The sequence below is a fragment of the Armigeres subalbatus genome, chromosome 2 (genome assembly GCF_024139115.2).
Source record: "Armigeres subalbatus isolate Guangzhou_Male chromosome 2, GZ_Asu_2, whole genome shotgun sequence".
NCBI classification, from domain to species: domain Eukaryota; kingdom Metazoa; phylum Arthropoda; class Insecta; order Diptera; family Culicidae; genus Armigeres; species Armigeres subalbatus.
In genome coordinates this window covers 219,030,588-219,052,132 of record NC_085140.1, presented here as the reverse complement: position 1 = coordinate 219,052,132, position 21,545 = coordinate 219,030,588, and the positions used below count along the sequence as shown (strand labels likewise).

At 40.2% G+C, this 21,545-nt stretch overlaps 1 protein-coding gene across 5 annotated transcripts in view; it reads right to left on the bottom strand.

Annotated features, from left to right (window-relative positions):
- LOC134211680 (hillarin) overlaps window positions 1-21,545 on the bottom strand; it is a 77,003-nt gene that overhangs the window by 7,690 nt on the left and 47,768 nt on the right. For all 5 annotated transcript variants that reach the window (XM_062688801.1, XM_062688804.1, XM_062688806.1 and 2 more), the window contains exon 4: window positions 15,432-15,622. In XM_062688801.1, coding sequence (XP_062544785.1) covers window positions 15,432-15,622 — 191 coding nt within the window. The remainder of the gene's footprint in view (window positions 1-15,431; window positions 15,623-21,545) is intronic.

Sequence of the window (21,545 nt, the reverse complement as noted above, 5' to 3'; positions counted from 1 at the left end):
CCCTTGGGGCCTAAAATGGCCACAAACTCATTTTGAAGAAACCCTGGCAATAAGGGTATCAAAATTCATGAAATTGTTTCGGAAGCATGATCCGATAAGTAATTGGACAATAGGATGGTTTGACAATGGACTGGTCATCCTGGAACAAGTTCTCGTGGAACCTAAAGTGGCCACAAACTTATTCTGAAGAAACCCTGGCAATATAGGTATAAAAGTTCATGAAACTGTTTCGAAAGCATGATCTGATAAGTAATTGGACCATAGGGTGGCTTGACAATGGATGGGTATCAACATTCATGAAATTGTCTCGGAAGTATGATCTTTTGGGTTATTAGGCCATAAGATGGTTTGACAACGGACCGGTAATTCTCAAACAGGTTTCCGTGGGGCCCCTAATTTAGAAGAAACTATGGCTATCTTCTTTTTCTATTATTTCTTGTCAAAAAGACTTAAAAAATCTTGACAGGTACTCAGAAATGATTTATAATAAACCACAGGCGCTGTAAGTTATTGCATGAAGATCATTGTTGTTTGCTTCACTTCTCACTTTTCTCTTTCCACTTTTCTCTTTCCACTTTTTACTTTCCACTTCTCAATGCTCACTTCTCACTATTCACTCCTCACTTGTCATTCGACCTAATGACACAGCATCAGTCCCATCTTCTTGGAAAAACATGTTTTCGAAAATATTCCAAGAATGTTGATGTCAGGGTGTCTTCTAAATGAGTTTGTGGCCACTAAAGGCCTTTCGGGAACTTGTTCCAGGATGACTGTTCCGGTTGATATCAATTCTATGGTTTCAACTTTATGGATAATATTTTTCCGAAACAATTCCAAGAATTTTGATACCCATATTGCCAAGGTTTTTTCAAAATGAGTTTGAGGCCACTTTAGGCCCTCCGGGAACCTGTTCCAAGATGACCGTTCCGGTTGATATTCATCCTATGGTCTCAACTATCTAGAAAACATGTTTCCGGAACAATTCCAAGAATTTTGATACCCATATTGCCAGGGTTTATTCTAAATGAGTTTTTGGTCCCTACGGGCCTTCCGGGAACCTGTTCCAGAATGACTGTTCCGGTTCATATCCATCCTATGGCCAGAAAAAATATTTTAAGCTCTTTTTAGTGGAATGTATTCAATCGTCTAAGACGAGCTAAGTAACTCCATTTAATTCCACCAATTATTAAGTCAAGTATGAGACACTGAACACAACCACACAGTTGTGGTCGAAATAAGTATCTGCAAAGATATCGAAATAATTGGTGGAATTAAATGGAGTTACTTAACTCGTCTTAGACATCCTATGGTCTCAACTACATGAATAATATGTTTCCGGAACAATTCCAAGAACTTTGATACCCATATTTCCAGGGTTTATTCTAAATGAATTTATGGTCACTTTAGGCCCTCCGGGAAAATGTTCCAGAATGACCCTTCCGGTTGATATCCATCCTATGGTCTCAACTACATGGAAAACATGTTTTCGGGTTAATTCCAAGAATTTTAATACTCATATTGCTAGGGTTTCTTTCAAATGAATTTATGGTCACTTAAGGCCCTCCGGGAACCTGTTTCAGAATGACCATTCCGGTTGGTATTCATCCTATGGTCTCAACTACATGGAAAACATGTTTTTCGGAACAATTTCAAGAATTTTGATACCCATATTGCCAGGGTTTATTCTAAATGAGTTTTTGGCCCCTACGGGTCCTCCGGAAATCTGTTCCAGGATGACCGTCCCGGTTCATAACCATCCTATGGTCTCAACAATATGAATAACATGTTTCTGAAACAATTTCAAGAATGATACCCTTTTTGTCAGGGTTTCTTCTAAATGAATTTGTGGCCACTATAGGGTCCACGGGAACCTATTCCAGAATGATCGCCCTGATTGATCCTATGGTCTCAACTAGATTAAAAACATGTTTCCGGAACAATTCCAAGAATTTGGATACCCATATTGCCAGGGTTTCTTCAGAATGAATTTGCGCCCACTATAGGGCCCACGGGAACCTATTCCGGGATGTCCGTTTCGAGTCCATATGACAGATGGTCCTAATACGTTGGGAAGTCATAATCCTCGAGTTTTCTACGAAACTGGTAACTCAGTATACAAGAAATCATCATTTGGATTCTATAAGATCAACTTCTCCAGCAAATCTCCAGTGTAGCAAATCCGGAACTCCGGTAACTAGGTAATCCGGATTGGCCCTATGTGACATGGATCGGATATAGGATGAATTTCTTAATCCATAGCAAACGGAATCGACCAAATCGGTTGAAAACTGACGAAGCTATGGTCATACCAAAAAGGTGGGTCCGGGTACCCTGTCGATATGTTACGGGGTTAAAATATTCAGAAGCCCCTCCCCAAGCCCCCCCTTACTGGATTTTCATTTTCATACCACCCAAACCTGAGTCACGGAGTTTCAATTTCCTACGATGTTTAGAACCCTGAAAAATTTTCACTTGAAAACGAAAAAGGTACCCGGGTACCCTACCCTGTCGGTAACAAAAGGGTTAATTTGATATCTTTTTGGTCGTTTTAAAGGTTAAAATAACAAAACGTATAGCAAATCGAAAACCTTTCCTGCTATCGATGAGAGCAAATCGAAAACTAATTTTGATATTGGTTTCTGATAGCAAAAAATAAGTACACAGTTTGATGTCATATCATGCAATTTATAAATCTACAGCAAAATGAAATCAAAATATGTAATCAATCATGATGATTCATATTAGAAAACAAATAAGGATTTCAATTTGATCTTAAAATCAAAATATGTTTTCTATATGCTCTCATTATGTTTTCAGACTTTGCTCGGGTACGCAAGCGTTAAGTGGAGCATATCAAACATGGTTTCGAAAAAAAACTTTGAGTATGCAGTTTTCCTACTGTACTCAAAATAATTTTCACTTAGAAGCTACTTGAAAACATATGCAGATATTTTCCATGTTATTTCGGGTGTAAAAGTTAAATGATTCATTAGTGATGGCACAATTCACTAGAAAATAAAATAAAATTTAAGTGAATTTTCGTTTGGCCATGTACTTAAACTTTAAGTGAAAATTCGAGATTTTTTTTATATAGTATCCCTGTAGTAGATATCCCGTCCACTAGAAGCGGACGAGGGCAAAAAAGGAGTAGAAAATTAATTCACACTCAAGCATAATTTGTGCAAATCGTTCTCATAATGCTTCTGCAAAATGTTTCATTAGCGATGGTTAATCAACATACATTTCGCTCTGAGAACCCCACTCATATATTTTTCATAAATTCATTTTGAGTAGAATTCACTAGAAGACTATATAGATATTATTTTCTATGTTTTCTAATGAATTCCACTACATTTCTTATTAAGATGCACTTGTGATTTGAGTAAGTTTTATCTGATTCCAGTAAGGCCGATGAAAGTTTCGATTTTTAAAGTCTACATGACTTTTTATAGTGGAATTAAAGTGACAATTATTTTGAGTGACTCATGGATTTGCCGACGTCTATCTAACATTGACAGGACTGTTACAACAGTCGCGAATATCGCGATACTCGTGTTTTTCGCGAAAATTTGCGGTTTCTTAAAATGCTGTCGCGAAAATGGCTGGTTTACATTTACACACTTTTGCCGGAAATTCCTTTAACAAATCTTTCTTAGAAATTTCTGAACAAAATATTATAATAATTCTAGGAATTAATTCATGAATTAATTTGCTATGAAACTCCTGAAGAAATCTTCGATTTTTTTTTTAAATTTACCCCCGATTTCTTTTGGACATTCTCCCAAAAATCCTTCAGAAATTCCTTTGGAAACCCTTTGTTTACTAAAATATTTCTGCAGTAATTGCTTCGGAAATTCCTTTGCAAATTCATTCAGGGACTACTTCGGAAATTTCTTTGGAAATTTCTTTGGAAATTCCTTCAAAAATTTGTTTAGGAGCCCTTTCCACATTTTTGTAAGTACTCCTTCGAAAAGATGTTTAGCTATAAGTTCGGAAATTTGTTTGGAAAATCATTTGGGATTTTTTTAGAACTCCTTCGAAAATTCCTTTGAATTATTTTTCAAGATATTCCTCCAGAAATTGGAAATTATTTTGAGATATCCTAAAAGAGATTCCTCCGGGTATTTCTTTGCGACTTTGATAGAAATTTTTTTTCGGAATTCCTTCGGGATTCCAATAAGAACTTCATTCGGATTCTCTTTTTGAAACTCTTTCGGGAATTCGAAATTCCTTTGCAAATTATTGTATAATTATTTCTATAATGCTTTGGAAGCTTTATTAGGAGTTCCTTCAAAAATTCATTCATGAATTATTTCGGAAATTCCTTCAGGAATTCCATTGGAAATGTTTTCATGAGATTCTCCGTAATACCTTAAGAAATTTCTACGACATTTTACTCTAAACAAACAGCAAACTATTTTATTCTTCAAATTCATAAATTTTCTGGAGAACTTCTGTAGTAATTATAGGAAGAATTCCTTACGAAATGGCGTATGGTTTAAATAGGGGAACTTTCAATGTAATTACTGCAGAGGTTTTCGATTCCATACGAAATTCCAGAGAATTTTCCGGGGAAATATCTGATTTGTTTCATGGCTTGTAATGATTCGAAAAAGTTTTTGCATCTTTTTCTCGTTGTTTGTTATCCTTTGAGAGCGATTTCTGTAATCTAACCCTGATCCTCAATGCTATTTCGAAATATCGATGCAAATGTCCAGGATTATGAGTTCGGTTCGCCAATTGACTCGTCGACATCAATAAGTACATCAAAGAAAAGGCATCAATAACTACATCAAGGAAAAATCATCAAAATGATACTGAGTGTCACAGATCCATATGAAAACAACGTTCTAGTTGATAACTATTTGGAAGTATAATATTCTAAGGAATAATAAATTGAAACATATTGCATAAGAAACAGTACCGATACCCAATACAATGCTTTTAGGTTTGTTTTGGAACAGTCTGCTCATTCGAGTACGTGAAAATAAGTGATTTCTAATTATGTCCATTCCTCATCGCCTGGCGAACGGTTACGCTTGGTATGTGTTATCGGTCGTTTTTTTTTTATTTCGCTTTGTTTTCTAATAGGTGCTGTAAACATTTTCTTGTTTGGAACTTGTACAATAGTTCCACACCTTCCGATAGTATCGCTGCCAAAGCGTTTCAGCGAAAGTGAGAGTATGCTACCATGTCGCACCGCTTGGAAGGTTTAGCACCTTTTCTTGGCCAGCGACATACCAATGTAGAGGAGGATGGTCCAAAAATGTCCCCTTTAAGCTTTATCGGTGTTTTTAACCAATATAAACTGACATACCGAGTCATTCCAACGCACATATAACAATAATCACAATCCTTCTCAAAATGACTAGTTATTTTACTTGCCTGGGGCGAAACGAAAAGTGACCCAGTCGTAAGATACATAATCGCTGAACGCATGGTTGTTTGTAAATCTGTGGTATCCACAAATCATTGAATTTCGGTGAAAATTTTTCAATTTTGCGCCGCATAACGAATAATAAATATTAAATTATATCGATAATAATCAATCAGAAACGATTGATTCATAAATTGGGCCATTTTGCCACATTGGTGCATTTAGCACCATTCTCCCCTACAGGCCTGAGGGTAGTACGCGGAAGCTTCAGTACTTTATTGGAACGTTATGCTACGTTTTCAAGTTCCATTAGGCGAGTGTTCAGTCATGGCTTCTCAAGCATTCAAGTCATTTGCATACAGGGCTATGTTACGATTAGGTATTGCATTGCACATTAGGAAGTGATGGATAATATGTAGGGACAATGGAAATTTGCGATTTTGCGGAAACCGCGAAAATCCTAAAATTTAGCAATGGTCAAAATTTCAATCGCAAAATGCTACGATAAAATTTTAAAATAATATTTCATAATAGGACGTGGAACCCAAAAGAGTCCAAGATATGTACGGTCAGATGTAACAGTTGTAGCACGTTATAGACATGAGTTTGGAAAATTATGTTCGTTTCCGATCGAGATGCACCTTAGTTAATACGATAAATGTATGTAATTCGTTTATTGAAGTGTGTGCATGTTTATCTTCTCACATAGGTGCAATGTTGCAACGTTTTATACAAATGTCTCCCTTCATTTTTAAGCAAATTAAAATATTGAAAACTCGTGAACAAGTTGTTAAATCTTGAAAACGATCGTTTTGATGTATGAAAATAGACCCAACAGTATTGCAGACCGAGATTGTAATGATCCTAACATTTCAAATCGTTATTTCTGTTTTTGAAGCTGACCTGTTTTATTTTTCGATTTTTTCGCCATATTGAAAGTTATCTGCTAGGTGACTTAATAGTGTTTGTTTCATCTGCAACTAATTTATAATTTGCTTGTTGAACTTCTTTGGAAAGTATTCATTTTCTAAAATTCAAAGTTCGTTTTCTATGTGTGACTAAAGGTTTGCATCGGGATGCACTGCGATTGAATGTAATCGCCCTAATTGTATATTTAAGTATGTCATGAATATCTATGTAACTATTACATGAATAGCTGTGCAAGTCAAGAGGATAATATGGATTTTGACCTTGAGTTTTGGATCAACGATTAAGCGCTTTGTACTTAGAAATTATTTAGGTTACCTGACTTGCAGATAATTTTTACACGCCATCATATCTAGTGGCTACATCTAAAAATCAAAAAGGTATAATTACAGCGAAGAATCGTTGCTCCAAAATTATTCGAAGAAGTAAATTTGCTTTTTCAAATAAATCAATAAATATAATCTTTAAAATGTCAATTTCACATCCATATCGCTGAGCATACTAAAACCGGAACTGATGACAGAAAGTGATCAATTAAAACTCAATTTATGTGTGTTTGCTACGCATGTGGTGAGGAAAAACAAAAGTGCAAAAAGTCAAAGAGATTCACAGCCAGACACCAAGCAGCCAACGAATCGTAGAGAAAAATAGAAGCGCCGAATTTTCATTTTCGTTTCGATTGGTATACTTTTCCTTTCGATGGGGTCTAGCTGCGTATTGGTTTGGTATGATGAGGTAACCAAATGGGTTGATTGGAGCACGAAGTGCATTATTACTCAACAATTTGTTGATTAGAAAATTGGGGAGAAAAATGATGTTTGGGAGTTACCCCAATTTTTGGATGCTGGATACTGTTGTAATCAATATCATGTAAGGGAGTGATTGGAGTTTTTTTTCTTCCGTATTCATCGCACCACAACCAGAAACAGAACTGACTCGTGTAATTCTAGTCAGGACTATTCCATGACAAATACATGCATGAGCAGGATTTAAAAAGAGTATTCCATTTAGTTTGTGTCAACTACTAATGAGTAGAGTAAAAAAGTAAAAAAAAGTGGACCTGCCCGATGTTGTTCGGGTTGTTTTTTTTTGCCTTTCTCGTACAACAAAGTTGTACCGAAAGGCTATCATTTCACTCCTAAAACGAACTTTTTATATAAGTCTCGGAGACCCATAGTGTCCATAAAAATACACTCAGCTCGACAAGCTGAGCAAATATCTGTCTGTCCGTGTGTATGTGTGTGCACAAAATCTAAGAAAAACATAAGAACAAAAACAAAAAAAATGCGAGGATGGTAGTATCACTACTCGGTAAATTAAGTTGGTTTTTTGCCTTTCTCGTATACAAAGTATACGAACTTTTTATAGGAGTCCCGGAGACCCATAGTGTTATGTGTGTGTATGTGTGTGCGCAAAATAATCTCACTCATTTTTCAGGCACTTATCCTTAACCGAACCGAACTGTGTTCAGTGTTCAAAACTAAGAACACTAAGGCACGCTCTTGGCTTATGTTCTGTTCAGGATGCATCTCTGCCTGGAAGTTGATCAACCTGAGGGACTTTGTTGTTTTTCAGTCGGTCAACCTCCTTTTGGAATTCATTGAGATCCGGAGTTGTCCTGCGTGCGTGCTCTCAGGTTCGTCACTATTTATTTATTATTTATTCAGACTAAGGCTGAAGTGGCGATATATAAGAGTCTTCTCCATTCGGCTCGATCCATGGCTACACGTCGCCAATCACGCAGTCTACGGAGGGTCCGCAAGTCATCTTCCACCTGATCGATCCACCTTGCCCGCTGCGCACCTCGCCTTCTTGTGCCCGTCGGATCGTTGTCGAGAACCATTTTCACCGGGTTACTGTCCGACATTCTGGCTACTCGCCCGGCCCACCGCAGTCGTCCGCTTTTCGCGGTGTGAACGATGGATGGTTCTCCCAGCAGCTCATGCAACTCGTGGTTCATTCGCCTCCTCCACTTGCCGTCCGCCATCTGCACCCCTCCATAGATGGTACGCAGCACTTTCCTTTCGAAAACTCCAAGTGCGCGTTGGTCCTCAACGAGCATCGTCCAGGTCTCGTGTCCGTAGCGGACTACCGGTCTAATGAGCTTTTTGTAGATTGTCAGTTTCGTACAGCGGCGAACTCTATTCGATCGGAGCGTCTTGCGGAGTACTTACGAGTACTAAAGTACTTACGATTTCCAGCCACTATGCGTCTCCGAATTTCTCTGCTGGTATAATTTTCGGAAGTCACCAGTGAGTCCAAGTACACAAATTCTTCTACCACCTCGATTTCGTCACCACCGATACAAACTCGCGGTGGGTAGCTCACATTGTCTTCTCTTGAACCTCTTCCTATCATGTACTTCCTTTTCGACGTGTTAATGACTAGTCCGATCCATTTGGCTTCGCTCTTCATTCTGATGTAGGCTTCCTCCATCTTCTCAAAGTTACGTGCCATAATATCTATGTCGTCGGCGAAGCCAAATAGCTGGACGGACTTATTGAAAATTGTACCACTCGTGTTAATACCTGCTCTTCGTATTACCCCTTCTAAAGCGATGTTGAATAGCAGACACGAAAGACCATCACCTTGCCGTAACCCTCTGCGGGTTTCGAAGGGATTCGAGAATGCCCCTGAAACTCGATCTACGCACATCACCCGATCCATCGTCGCTTTGATCAACCGTGTCAGTTTATCCGGAAATCCGTGTTCGTGCATTAGCTGCCATAGCTGGTCTCGATCGATTGTATCATATAATGTGGGCACGTTGTATTCGCGACATTTCTGCAGTACTTGGCGAATGGCGAACACCTGGTCTGTGGTGGAGCGTTCGCCCATACAACCCGCCTGGTACTGCCTCATGGACTCCCTTGCAATTGGTGCTAGTCGACGGCATACAATTCGGGAGAGTATCTTGCAGGCGGCGTTCAGCAATGTGATTGCGCGATAGTTGCTACAATCCAGCTTATCGCCCTTTTTGTAGATGGGGCACACGACACCTTCCATCCACTCCTGCGGCAAAACTTCCTCCTCCCAAATCTTGGTAATGACCCAGTGCAGCGCTCTAGCCAGTGCCTCACCACCGTGTTTAAATAGCTCTCCTGGTAGTTGGTCAACCCCAGGGGCTTTGTTGTTCTTCAGCCGGCCAATCTCCTCCTAGATTTCCTGGAGATCCAGGGCCGGTAAAATTATGTCCTGCGCGCGATCTCCCAGGTTCATCATCATACCGCCATCTTCGTCTGCCACATCGCCATTCAGGTGTTCTTCGTAGTGCTGCCGCCAACTTTGGATCACCTCACGTTTGTTCGTAAGAAGGTTCCCGTTTATGTCCTTACACATATCAGGCTGTGGCACGTGGCCCTTCGTGAACGGTTTAACTTCTCATAGAACTTTCGTGAGTTATTAGTGCGGTACAGTTGCTCCGTCTCTTCACGGTCTCGATCTGCCTGCTGTCGGTTTTTCCTCCGGAAAATCGAGTTTTGTCTGTTCCGCGCCCGTTTATATCGTGCCTTATTCGCCCTTGTGCGGTGTTGCAGCAATCTCGCCCATGCTGCATTCTTCTCTTCTACTAGCTGCTCACATACGCCGTCATACCAGTCATTTATCTGATTCGGAGGTACCGTGCCAAGTGCAGCGGTTGCGGTGCTACCAATGGCGGATCGAATATCTCTCCAGCCATCTTCAAGAGACGCTGCGCCTAGCTGCTCTTCCGTTGGGAGTGCCACTTCCAGATTCTTTGGCTAGTCTACCGTCTTGTAGCCGCCCAATATTAAGCCGCGGCGTCCGACTTCGACGCGTGTTGTACACCGTCGAGAGTTTTGAGCGCAGGCATACTGCAACGAAGTAGTGGCCGGATTCAATATTCGCACTGCGCTAAGTGCAGACGTTCGTGATGTCGGAGAAGAATTTTCCATCGATTAGAACGTGGTCGATTTGGTTTTCCGTTTCTTGGTTAGGTGATCTCCAAGTGTCCTTGTGGATATTTTTGCGGGGAAAGAAGGTGCTTCGGACTACCATTCCGCGGGAGGCTGCGAAGTTTATGCATCGTTGGCCGTTGTCATTCGATACGGTGTGCAGACTATCCGGTCCGATGACCGGTCTTCCTACCTTCCTACGTCCCTTCCTACCTGTGCGTTCACCTGTGCGTGTAACCATCGTATGTCTGCTCCAGCTGTGCGTAGAACGCTTCTTTCTCGTCGTCGGGTCTCCCTTCGTGTGGGCAGTGCACGTTGATGATGCTATAGTTGAAGAAACGGCCTTTAATCCTCAGCCTACACATCCTTGCGTTGATTGGCTGCTACCCAATCACACGATGGCGCATCTTACCCAGCACTATGAAGCTGGTTCCCAGCTCGTTGGTGGTGCCACAGCTTTGGTAGAAAGTAGCCGCTCGATGCCCGCTTTTCCACGCTTTCTGTCCTGTCCAGCAAATCTCCTGCAGCGCCACGACATCTAAGTTGCGGGGATGTAATTCATCGTAGATCATCCTGTCGCAACCTGCGAAACCTAGCGACTTGCAGTTCCATGTTCCAAACTTCCAATCGTGATCCTTTATTCGTCGCCTAGGTCTTTTCCGATTATATCGAGTCGCATTATCTCCTATATTGTTCGTAATTATTGGTTTTCTAGGCGGCTTATTGGGCCTGCGCAAACCTCCTGTCTCGTCGGAGGGCCGTCGTGTCAGGGCTGTTTAGCGTCCCACCTAACACCAGGACTTGGGCTTGTGCGCTTTGAGCGGCACACGGTCGCTTTGGTGGGGCCTACTTGCGGATACATGCAGCTTTTATAGGAATTTAACAGGGCCCACTGTCAAACCCCACCACATCCTAGGCAAGCCCCACAACTCGCAGATGGCCTGGGGAGGGATCGTCAAGCCCTTGGACATAGTCCCTGCTGCCCCCAAGGTTCGTCACTATGCCGCTATCGTTATCAGCCACATCGCAATTCAGGTGCTCTTCATAGTGCTGCTGCCATCTCTGGATCACCTCATACTCATTCGTAAGCAGGTTCCCGTTTATGTTCTTACATATGTCGGGCTGTGGCACGTGGCTCTTACGGTTTAACTACTCATAGAATTTTTGTGCGTTATTAGCGCGGAACAGTTGCCTCGTTTTTCACGATCTCGATCTTCCTGTCGAAGCCTCTTCATACGGAAAATCGAGTTTTGTATGTTTTGCGTCCGTTTGTACAGCGTCTCGTTCGCCGTCGTATCAGTCGTTTCTTTGATACGGTGACACCGTGCCTAAAGCAGCGAATGTGATGCCTATGGATATGTGTCGAGGGATCATAGCGCAGACGCACTGCGGTAAGGGTGGACGTTCGTGATTTCGGAGAAGAACTTACTGTCGATCAAAACGTAGCCGATTTGGTTTTCCTTCCGTTCTTGGTTTAGACGATCGCCATTTGGTGTTGTGGATATTCTATCGTGGAAAAAAAGTGCTTCGGACTACCGTTCCTCGGGAGTTTATGCATCGTATGCCGTTGTCATTCGATACGGTATGCAGACTATCCAGCTTGATCACCAGCCAATTACCGGAGCTTTCATGTGACGTCTAGAAATGGGCATCCATCGTATGTCTGTTTCAGCAGTTCAGATAACAATTGATGTTTTGATAGAAGGTTCGAAAACTTTTAGATGGCGTCGGTCCGTGTGCTTCCTATTAAATATTGGCCGATCGAACATTAGGTTCAAAAGTTGTGCCCGAAATAATAATTTTAAAACGTGTATAGTAAAAATTACGCTCAGCATCAGATTTGTTCGCAAGAAGTTGGGTTCGATACTGATTCTTGAAATGTGTATAATCAAAAGGGAATAATGAAGCATTTCTACCCATCACTGCTGTTTTAGGCTTTTCTCATATGCAATTTACGTTACGCATGCGAAAAAAACAACACCGCTACGTAGATTAATCAGGGTTATTGGTACTTACACTAATTATACACTGCCAAAAATATCTATATGAGATATATGTGTCGCCGTTATAGATTTTTGCATTAGCTCCACCCTAATATAATCGATATAGAATCACACATAAATTAAATAATTGCTAATTCGAGACCACACATAAAGTTTATTTGAATATATATTTTATAAGTAGTTCGCGTGGAGAATGGTTATGTGTTCGCTGATATACATCATAAGCTAAATCTATCTATTTTTGCCAATAAATATGTGTGGATTTTAGTAGTGTAGCCTTCTAGTACAATTTTGTTGTTCGAGAAAATTTCCGAAATATAAAAAAATGGACATCAAGTTCACAAGGACTGAAATAATAAAATTAATGGCTCTTATTTGAGGGGGTAGAAGCAAAGGGGTGCAAGTGACATTTTGGTTAAATTTGAGTTGACTACAGCAAAAATGCTTTGGTTATAGAGCTTTGCAACAATATGTTGATATAGTTTGTACGTTGTTTGTAATAAATGCAAAAATTCACAGAAAGTTTTTATTTTTTTTAAACTTTCACACAAATTGTATGAAACAAAGAAATATACAAAAACTTTACACCCATTTTTCTCGAAACTAAGTTTTTGTCACTTACACTCCTTTGCGTTTGACCCCCTCATTTGTATTTATCCTTAGACCTGAAATAATTTCTTCATGTGAAATCCACACACAAAAATCCAGTAGAACAGTTAAAAAATCTTACACAATACGTACACTTTAAAACGCGCTTAGACTAATCATTTTTACATGCCGAAGGTTATAAAAATTATCACTGTTTAGTTTCCATAATCATCATCAATATCAGAATGATTCGAGGCCTATCGATTCGTAAGATATACACCGCTTTTTGACACCTTCCAGGTTATAAAATAACGAACAGGCTCCATATTCGGAAACTCAGATCAACCGCCTCCATGGGTGAGGGACCGGTCCCCGAAAAACATGTAGTCTGCTCCACTTGTGTAATGCGTTATTAGCATAATTTGTGTCTATTGAAGAACACCCCGTCGCTTAAGATAGAGCTTGATTAGTGTGGATATGTCATAATTCAGCAGTTAGCAGATCGCGGTGTTCACACAATGCGTAGTGGTGTTGTCTAATAGGTGAACACAGCTGAATCAATATAAAACAGCCCATTGACAAAAGCGAGCAGGATTGAAAAGATTTTTTTTTATGACGCAATTTTATAGGTGCGTTCTGATTTTGTTTTAAAGATACTTTGTTAACAGGTTAACAGACAGGTTTCATCTGTGGTTTGTTTTGCAATGTCGATTGTTGTGACCAATGACGAAATAGCTTTTCAGGCAAGGATGTTTTATGGTATTTAACATTATTGAAATTTGATTTATTCCAACGGGAGTTTATGTATGCATTCCACTATCAAATTAAATCTTAATAATAATACCATTTCAGCAATTCAAAAAAATGTAATTTTTCTGAAATAGTTTGTGAAATTGGAAGATACTTCAAATAAAAATATAAAAGCAAGAAGTCGTTGAAGGCGATAAGGATGAGTATCACTCTCATGAATAGTCTGGAAGTCTCCGGACAAAAAGTCAAAGAACAGTTATCCAACGCGGCTTACAACGTTGGATAAATACTACGGATGTTGAAATTTCCATATTTAGCTCAGTGTTATTTTTTTTTTGTTTTGAACGTGGCAGTGGTTTATTATGCGTAGTTTTGAATCAGTATGGCATATGCTCAAATTTCTCGAAATTACATACTTTATCGAAAAGCCACTAAAACTGCAAAACTGGTATTAAATATTTAATCGAGAAAACAGTCCCTAGTTCTGAGAAAACCCGAGTTTGATGTACTACGCCATACACATTTTTGGCGATTAACTTCATGCTGTTTTTCTTTTGTGGACGTCCTTGACCTTGTTTTCCCAATAAAGATATGGTATAATATGAACGACATACCGTGGATAATCAAATTTCGGACACACTCAAACTTCGGACGCTTCAATTCGTATGGGAAATTTTCTGAAATATTTCATCGAAATGTTTCGTCAAGCTGGATCGGAAGGACTAATAGTTTTAGCTTGTTTTAGTAAATTACATTCTTATAAGACATGTTAAAACAATACGACGAAATGATTAATAGACAGTCTGAGCTGTGCAGTGAGAATTGTTTTCAATTATTCTTCTCGGTACTGTGTAATCAGGTGTCCGAAGTTTGAATCTTTGTGTCCGAAATATGAATCCAAACCAGCCGGTATCCGAGGTTTGAATTAAACAGAAGCCGGACATTTTCATAAAATTCAAACGTTCTTCGCAATATCTTGCGCATATTAAATACGTAATTTAAAAATGAATATTATACTTAGTGATTGCAATGGAGATTTAAACGGTGTGATTTAAAATGTGAGTAAACAGGATGACTGTATATCAGAAAGTGCTTAAGCGTCCGAAGTTTGAGTTTGCACGGTACATCTTCATGTTTCCATTGAACTTCTTGAATTTAAGATAGTATGAGTGCCTGCGATTGAGATTCGCATTGTCCAAATGTATGTGGACATAATAGCAAAAGCTACTCCCCCTGGTTTACTACTGAAAAAATTATGAGATTGCATTAAACTGGCAATTTTCCAAATAAGCGTCAGCTCACTTTCGGCATAAAAACGTAGGCCATAATTGATAAAAGTTTCATTTTTGAACACACAAATTTATTACCCAGGTATCCGAAGTTGTCAAAACAGCGATGCTCAGAACATAGCACAAAATATAATTAGGACATTAGGTTCGACTAAAGTAAAAGTATGTTGGTATACAGCGTAGGACACGTTAATGATTGAAAGCCTTTGCATTCTCTCTGTGATAAAATGCACGGGGTGCAGGTTTCAAAATGCGCATTAATTAAATTGCAAGATCCGATAGCTACTAGCTGTTTTACTTGCAGAGGATGGTCAACAAGCGTCTTTATATAATCACCCTGCAACAACAGATTGATGCTTGCCTAGCTTATAAAGATGTATGAAGAGATAGGTGCCCGGGGATTGAGTCATCCATGCTCTAGTAATTAAATCGTTAGCCATGCGTAACCAAGACTGGGTAAGTTTTAAGTGAACGAAGAATCTATCAATGTAGATAGGAGGTAGGCCGTGATGCCGTTAAGCCGAGTTCTAGTCAAGAGTTTTTTTTGTATTGGTGTGAAAATATAACAAGTCGACAAACTTACCAAATAATAATCAATCGGTTTCTCCCGAGATTTTTCGTATGCCTTTTGGATTTCCGTTTGTTTGAGCGCGTGGGCAATGTGTAAGGCGCTGGCATCGAACCGGCCATATTTGTAGTCTGGATCAGTCTGCGGTGGCGAGTTGCCTTCGCGCATTCCATTGAAGCCATTTGGTGTGGTTTGACGTTGCTGGCCTAGAGAAATATGAAGATCTTTGTTGAGTTTGTTTTGTAGTGGGGTAGAATGGGTTCTAAATATTTGAAAATGTTGATTAAATAACCATTTATAAATCTGCGAGGAGATAAAAGTCGTACTTTGGGCGATAGTTTGCGGTTCAGAAAAAAAGGTGAGTTATTTCCATGGTCAATGTGCTCGCATTTTTGATGACACGAATCTCAATCATTAGTAGATCGATACATTTAAAATCATTTTTTATTCAAGCTGCAACACAGTAAATCCTAACTTATCAAGCTAGTTACTGTCAAGTCAAGCTGTTGGTATTGTCATTCTTAATGTTAATCGAGGTACCAAATCTTATGTATCAATACTCCTGTGACACAGTTCATTGCACAGACCTATTTTTTTCTAGCAAAATAAAAAAAAACGCATTTGTTTTTTTGTTGACTTTTTGTTGATAACAATCATGAAACCAAACTTATTAATTTCATTGTAAGACAGATTTTAGTTAATTTAATTAATCCCGGAGATACCGTGAGAATAACAGAATAACAGAAATCAGACTTGTTATATGCTAGCGAAACATGGTGTGTATCAGTGGAGAACACTCAACGGCTGCAGGTGATCATTAACAGATGCCTGCGGTATATAATTCGGGCCTGGTGGCCTCACAACTGGATCTCAAACAACGAGCTCCATCGTCGTTGTCACCAGAGGCCGATAGCAACAGAAATTCGGGATCGGAAGTGGGTCTGGGTCGGCCACACTCTACGTAGGGGCGGAAACGAAATCTGTAAACAAGCATTAGACTGGAACCCAGCGGGACATCGCAGCAGAGGCAGACCCAGAGGCTCATGGCGGCGAAGCCTCAATAAAGAAATAAAAGAAGTCGACTGAAATCTAACCTGGCAACAGGTTAAAGCGATAGCCGGGCAACGCTCAGGATGGAGATCTTTCAAGTCGGCCCTTTGCACCACCGGAGGTGTACAGGATCCATAAGTAAGTAAAAAAGAAATCAGACACATAGGCTGAATATTATCCCAGATATGGTAATTTCTACTACTAATGATTTCTTGGTATGGAAGTCCATCAAGAACCCTAAGTTGAGATTCGGCTATAAGCTAATTGCCATAAGCAATAGGCTTGCAAGAGTTTAGAAGAGGAAGAACACTTTTTCAAAATCATCTACGACAGTGGTTCTCGACCTTTTTCTTGAGTTTTCTTGAGTTCAGTGTTGTCCCATACCCGGTGCAAAAAATTCTGCTCTTTGATGTTACTCCATCTAAACGATTTTATAATCTTAACTAAGTAAGTGCAACTAATAGAAGGATATTTGAATTTTGTCAAAAAATACACGCCAGAGCTTCAGGAACGCACTCGCGGAGAATACACTCCAGTGAAAACATTCCAGTGCATTTTCATTTCAGTTTGACATACATTTACTTAGTTGAGTTTGAGTTGCATTCACTTAGTTAAGATTATAAAATCGTTTAGCTGGAGTAAAATCAAAGAGCAGAATATTTTGCGCAGAGTGTAGGACAACACTGAGAGGTACCTCCTATTTTTTTCGCTGTAAATTAAAATAACCGTAACTCATAAGGCATAATTTGAAAAACGAACCTAAAAACTCAAAGGTGCAGCCCAATCGGGTTGTACGCAAAGGTGACGTAGGACTACGTAGCTATTTGAAATTGCTGGTATGTGCCATAATAATTTGTGTCGTTTTATTTACATTGAGCAAACTGCTCGGAGGCCAACTGAATCAAGCAGTCGAATAGTTGTTCCCAGTGGGATGGGCTTTGAGTCTCTAACCATGGAATTAACATGACTCATCGGCCGCTGAAGCCACTCGACTGGCTTTCAGTCGGGGACATCACAATCCTTACTTTGCCACGTACGCTTACATCACGGGCGAAAACCAAACGTTGCAAATAAATTTATTTGCGTTTGGTTTCACGCCACTTCTGATTCTGCTTATTTCTCCTTTATTGTGGCCATTTTTGAGGATGGTGTCCTCCAAAAAGGTCTTTATACAAAAGAAGGTTGATCCGACAATCCGATATGAACTTTCTTCAAAGTGCAAAACTCAATCATAACTAGCAAATTTGATAGCGCGGCGGAGGGAGATGATGCAATTAATTTGAACGGATTGAATCACTAACAGCAACCAAGCTATCACGCTAAACCCGATGCCGCCGAAACAATCCATTTTTGCAATTTACTCTTTCTTTCTATAAAATGTTGGTGCTGAGAAGAACCAATTTTGTTTTCCCAATGCGGCTTTCCAATAACTATTTGCATCCAATCGCTTTTCGACACCTTGCGTTGCAACTGTCCGACCGCCACTTGATGATTTTTCGCTAAGCCTCCAAAATTTGAAATAAATTTTCAGCATTGCCACACTGCCACCCACTTCGTGCTGCTGTGTCCGCTCCGCTGCATCGAATGTCGAACCGCTCTCTGTGGAATCCCGATCAAAATGGCTCGCGCGCCGTACAGCAGCTTTCTTGTATTTAATAAATTAAACCTGTAAGCCCCGCCCTTTGTGGGCTGATTCGGTGTAAATATATATCATAACGATTAATGAAGGGCGGGGCTAATGAAATTACTTCATTAGATATAAGAAAGCTGCTTTTCGACGCGCGCGAGCCATTTTGATCGGGATTCCGCAGACAACGGACCGTTCGGAGAATGACAAATTCTAAGAATCCTATGAAATTTTCTCGATTATGAATTTGGTTATGAGATCAATCGTAAATAGCGAATTTGATAGCGCGTCGGAGGGAAATGATGTATTGAATTTTAATGGATGGGATCACTAACAGCAACCAAGCTACCACGCCAAACCCAATGCCACCGAAACAGTTCATTTTCGCAATTAACTCTTTCTTTTCGTAAGATGTTGGTCCTGAGAAGAACCAATTTTCTTTTCCCAATTCCCATTCCAATAACTAACTGCATCCAATCGCTTGTGTAAATTTGCAGCATTGCCACACTGCCACCCACTTCGTGCTGCTGTGTCCGCTACGCTGCATCGAATGTCGAACCGCCTTCTGTGGAATCCCGATGAAAATGGCGCGCGCGCGCCGAACAGCAGCTTTCTTGTATTTAATAAATTAAACCCGTAAGCTCTCCCCCCTTTGTGAGCTGATATGGGTGTAAATATTTTTTTTGTGTCTTTATTTAGGAGACTTGCAGCCCGAGGCTGGCTCGTCTCCGAGGGTGTAAATATAATGTGCAATCATAACGATTAATTAAGGGGCGGGGCTAATGGAATTACTTCATTAGATATAAGAAAGCTGCTTTTCGGCGCGCGCGAGCCATTTCGATCGGGTTTCCACAGACAACGGACGGAAAGATTCTGAATCTGGTTATGAGATGCGTATTGTTGCAAGGAATGACAACAGAAATTTGACTTAAGACGAAGTTTCTTCATATTACAAAACATTATCTCTTGGCAACTGTCTGTCCAAGCGACGTTCACTAATGGGTGGTTGCTCTAGGTAGATAGTTTTCACAAAGGTGGCGTCTTCATTGATTTTATATAAAAGAAAGTTGATCCGACTTCCGAAATAAACTTTCTTCAAAGTTCAAAACTCAATCGTAAATAGCGAATTTGATAGCGCGTCGGAGGGAGATGATGTAGTGAATTTTAATGGACGGGATCACTAACAGCAACCACGCCAAACCCGATGCCACCGAAACAGTCCATTTTTGCAATTAACTCTTTCTTTTCATAAAATGTTGGTCCTGAGAAGAACCAAAAGTTGATCCGACTTCCGAAATAAACTTTCTTCAAAGTTCAAAACTCAATCGTAAATAGCGAATTTGATAGCGCGTCGGAGGGAGATGATGTAGTGAATTTTAATGGACGGGATCACTAACAGCAACCACGCCAAACCCGATGCCACCGAAACAGTCCATTTTCGCAATTAACTCTTTCTTTTCATAAAATGTTGGTCCTGAGAAGAACCAATTTTCTTTTCCCAATGTTCCTTTCCAACTAACTGACACCACAATTTGGATTAAATTTTCAGCATCGGCACTGGCGGTGCGGGATCGCCACAGTGCTATTTTTATGGTCAACCTTTTCTTCATATGAAATTCTGGTTCGTTGAGGTTGAATGATCTGCAGCAACACATCGAGCACCACCACCAATGCGATGGATTTTCTTTGAAAATGTTATTAGGGCCTCTGTGATGCTGTGTCCGCTCCGCTACGATCGCTTTGATGCGTCTGCTATGCGTAAAATCTTGTTCAAACTGAGAATTAGATCCAAACCCGCAAATAATTGATTGATGTCTGTGCTAGTGATGCATGTAGGTGATTGGTTAGTTTACCTATTTCTAAACTTTTTATCAATTATCGATAATAAATAGTTAAAAATCAGTATTTTCAAATAAATACAAAGAAGCGTTGACTCATTCTTGATCGATAGGTCCAAAAAAATTGAAAATCCATCGAGAAACGGCTTAGATATTAAAGTTTAAAGTCTTTAAAGTTTAAAGTCATATTTTCGTGACGGTCCCCGATTTTCGCAATCGTAAAGTGTACCCCAATATAGAAAACACAGATGTAGTCCTACGTCAAAACTAGCGGGATGAAAGGCTCGCAAAAAAGTTGTCTCGTTGTCTGAAATTTATTTAAATTATTATGCTTCCTAGGAGATATCTGAGCCTCTTGGAAGGAGGCTTTCGAGCCTTATTAAAGGCGGCTTCCGAGCCTTTTTGAAGGAGGCTTACGAGCCTCTTTGAAGGAGGCTTCCGAGTCTCTTGGAAGGAGGCTTCCGGACATCTTGGAAGGAGGCTCCCGAGCCTCTTGGGAGGAGATATCCAAGCCTTTTGGAAGAAGGTTCCCGAGCTTTTTGGAAGGAGGCTTTCGAGCCTATTGGAACCCTAGCTTCCGAGCCTCTTGGAAGGAGGCTTCACGGCCTCATCGAAGTAGATTTCGTGCCAAAAAGTTGTCCGAAATTTTTGTTATTCCGACAAACTTTCCAATTCAAATTATGCTTCCTACGAGACTTTTAGGACTTGTGGAGTCTTCCAAGATTCTTGAAAGTTGGATTCCAAGTCTTTTGAGAGAAGGCTTCCTAGCCTCTTGGAATGAAGCTTCCGAGCCTCTTGGAAGGTGTAACATTTTCGGAGTCCGTGGAAGAAACCACGCGTGGCCTCAAAGCAGCAGCAGCAGAGAGCCGCTTCCTAGCCTCTTGGAATGAAGCTTCCGAGCCTCTTGGAAGGTGTAACATTTTCGGAGTCCGTGGAAGAAACCACGCGTGATACGCGTGGCTTCAAAGCAGCAGCAGCAGAGAGCCGCTGACGCCTCCAAGTTGGTATGCATCAAACGAGTGAGTAAAACATGCATGTTTCATTTTTCGACTACATGCATATTCATATGATACGATAACACCTTTGATTGCCTCCAAAATAAGCAAAGCACAATTGTAAAAATTGATTTTGCTTAATTTTTTGACGTCCTTTGCACCAGTTGTCGCACTAGTGGTCCCTATTTGGCTAGTCCCATAAGAAAACAATGGGATTTGCCAAATAAGGAACCAAAATTAAGAATAGTGCCACAACTGGTGCATACGTTCCTATTATGGAATAATCAATTTTGATGAGCATGAGCATGAGCATTATGACCGCACAATTCGTAGTTGCTACTCCGTGATTGACTGAATTTGCGAAATTGTACAGAGAACACAATGAATGGGGCTTGGGATTAGCTACCCATTCTCAATGTACACGTTTCGGGAGCTCAAATATTTAAAGTCAATAACGGCGCCGGCCACGTCCTTACGGTCATATAGGAATGGAAGGATTGTTAGTCCGACTCTCGTTGCTACTAGAGACCGAGTACACCTCTGCATCTCCACGATTATCTTGGGATAGGATATCGTTTTAGTTACAAAGGATAATTTATCTGGTTTCGCTTCGGTAAGC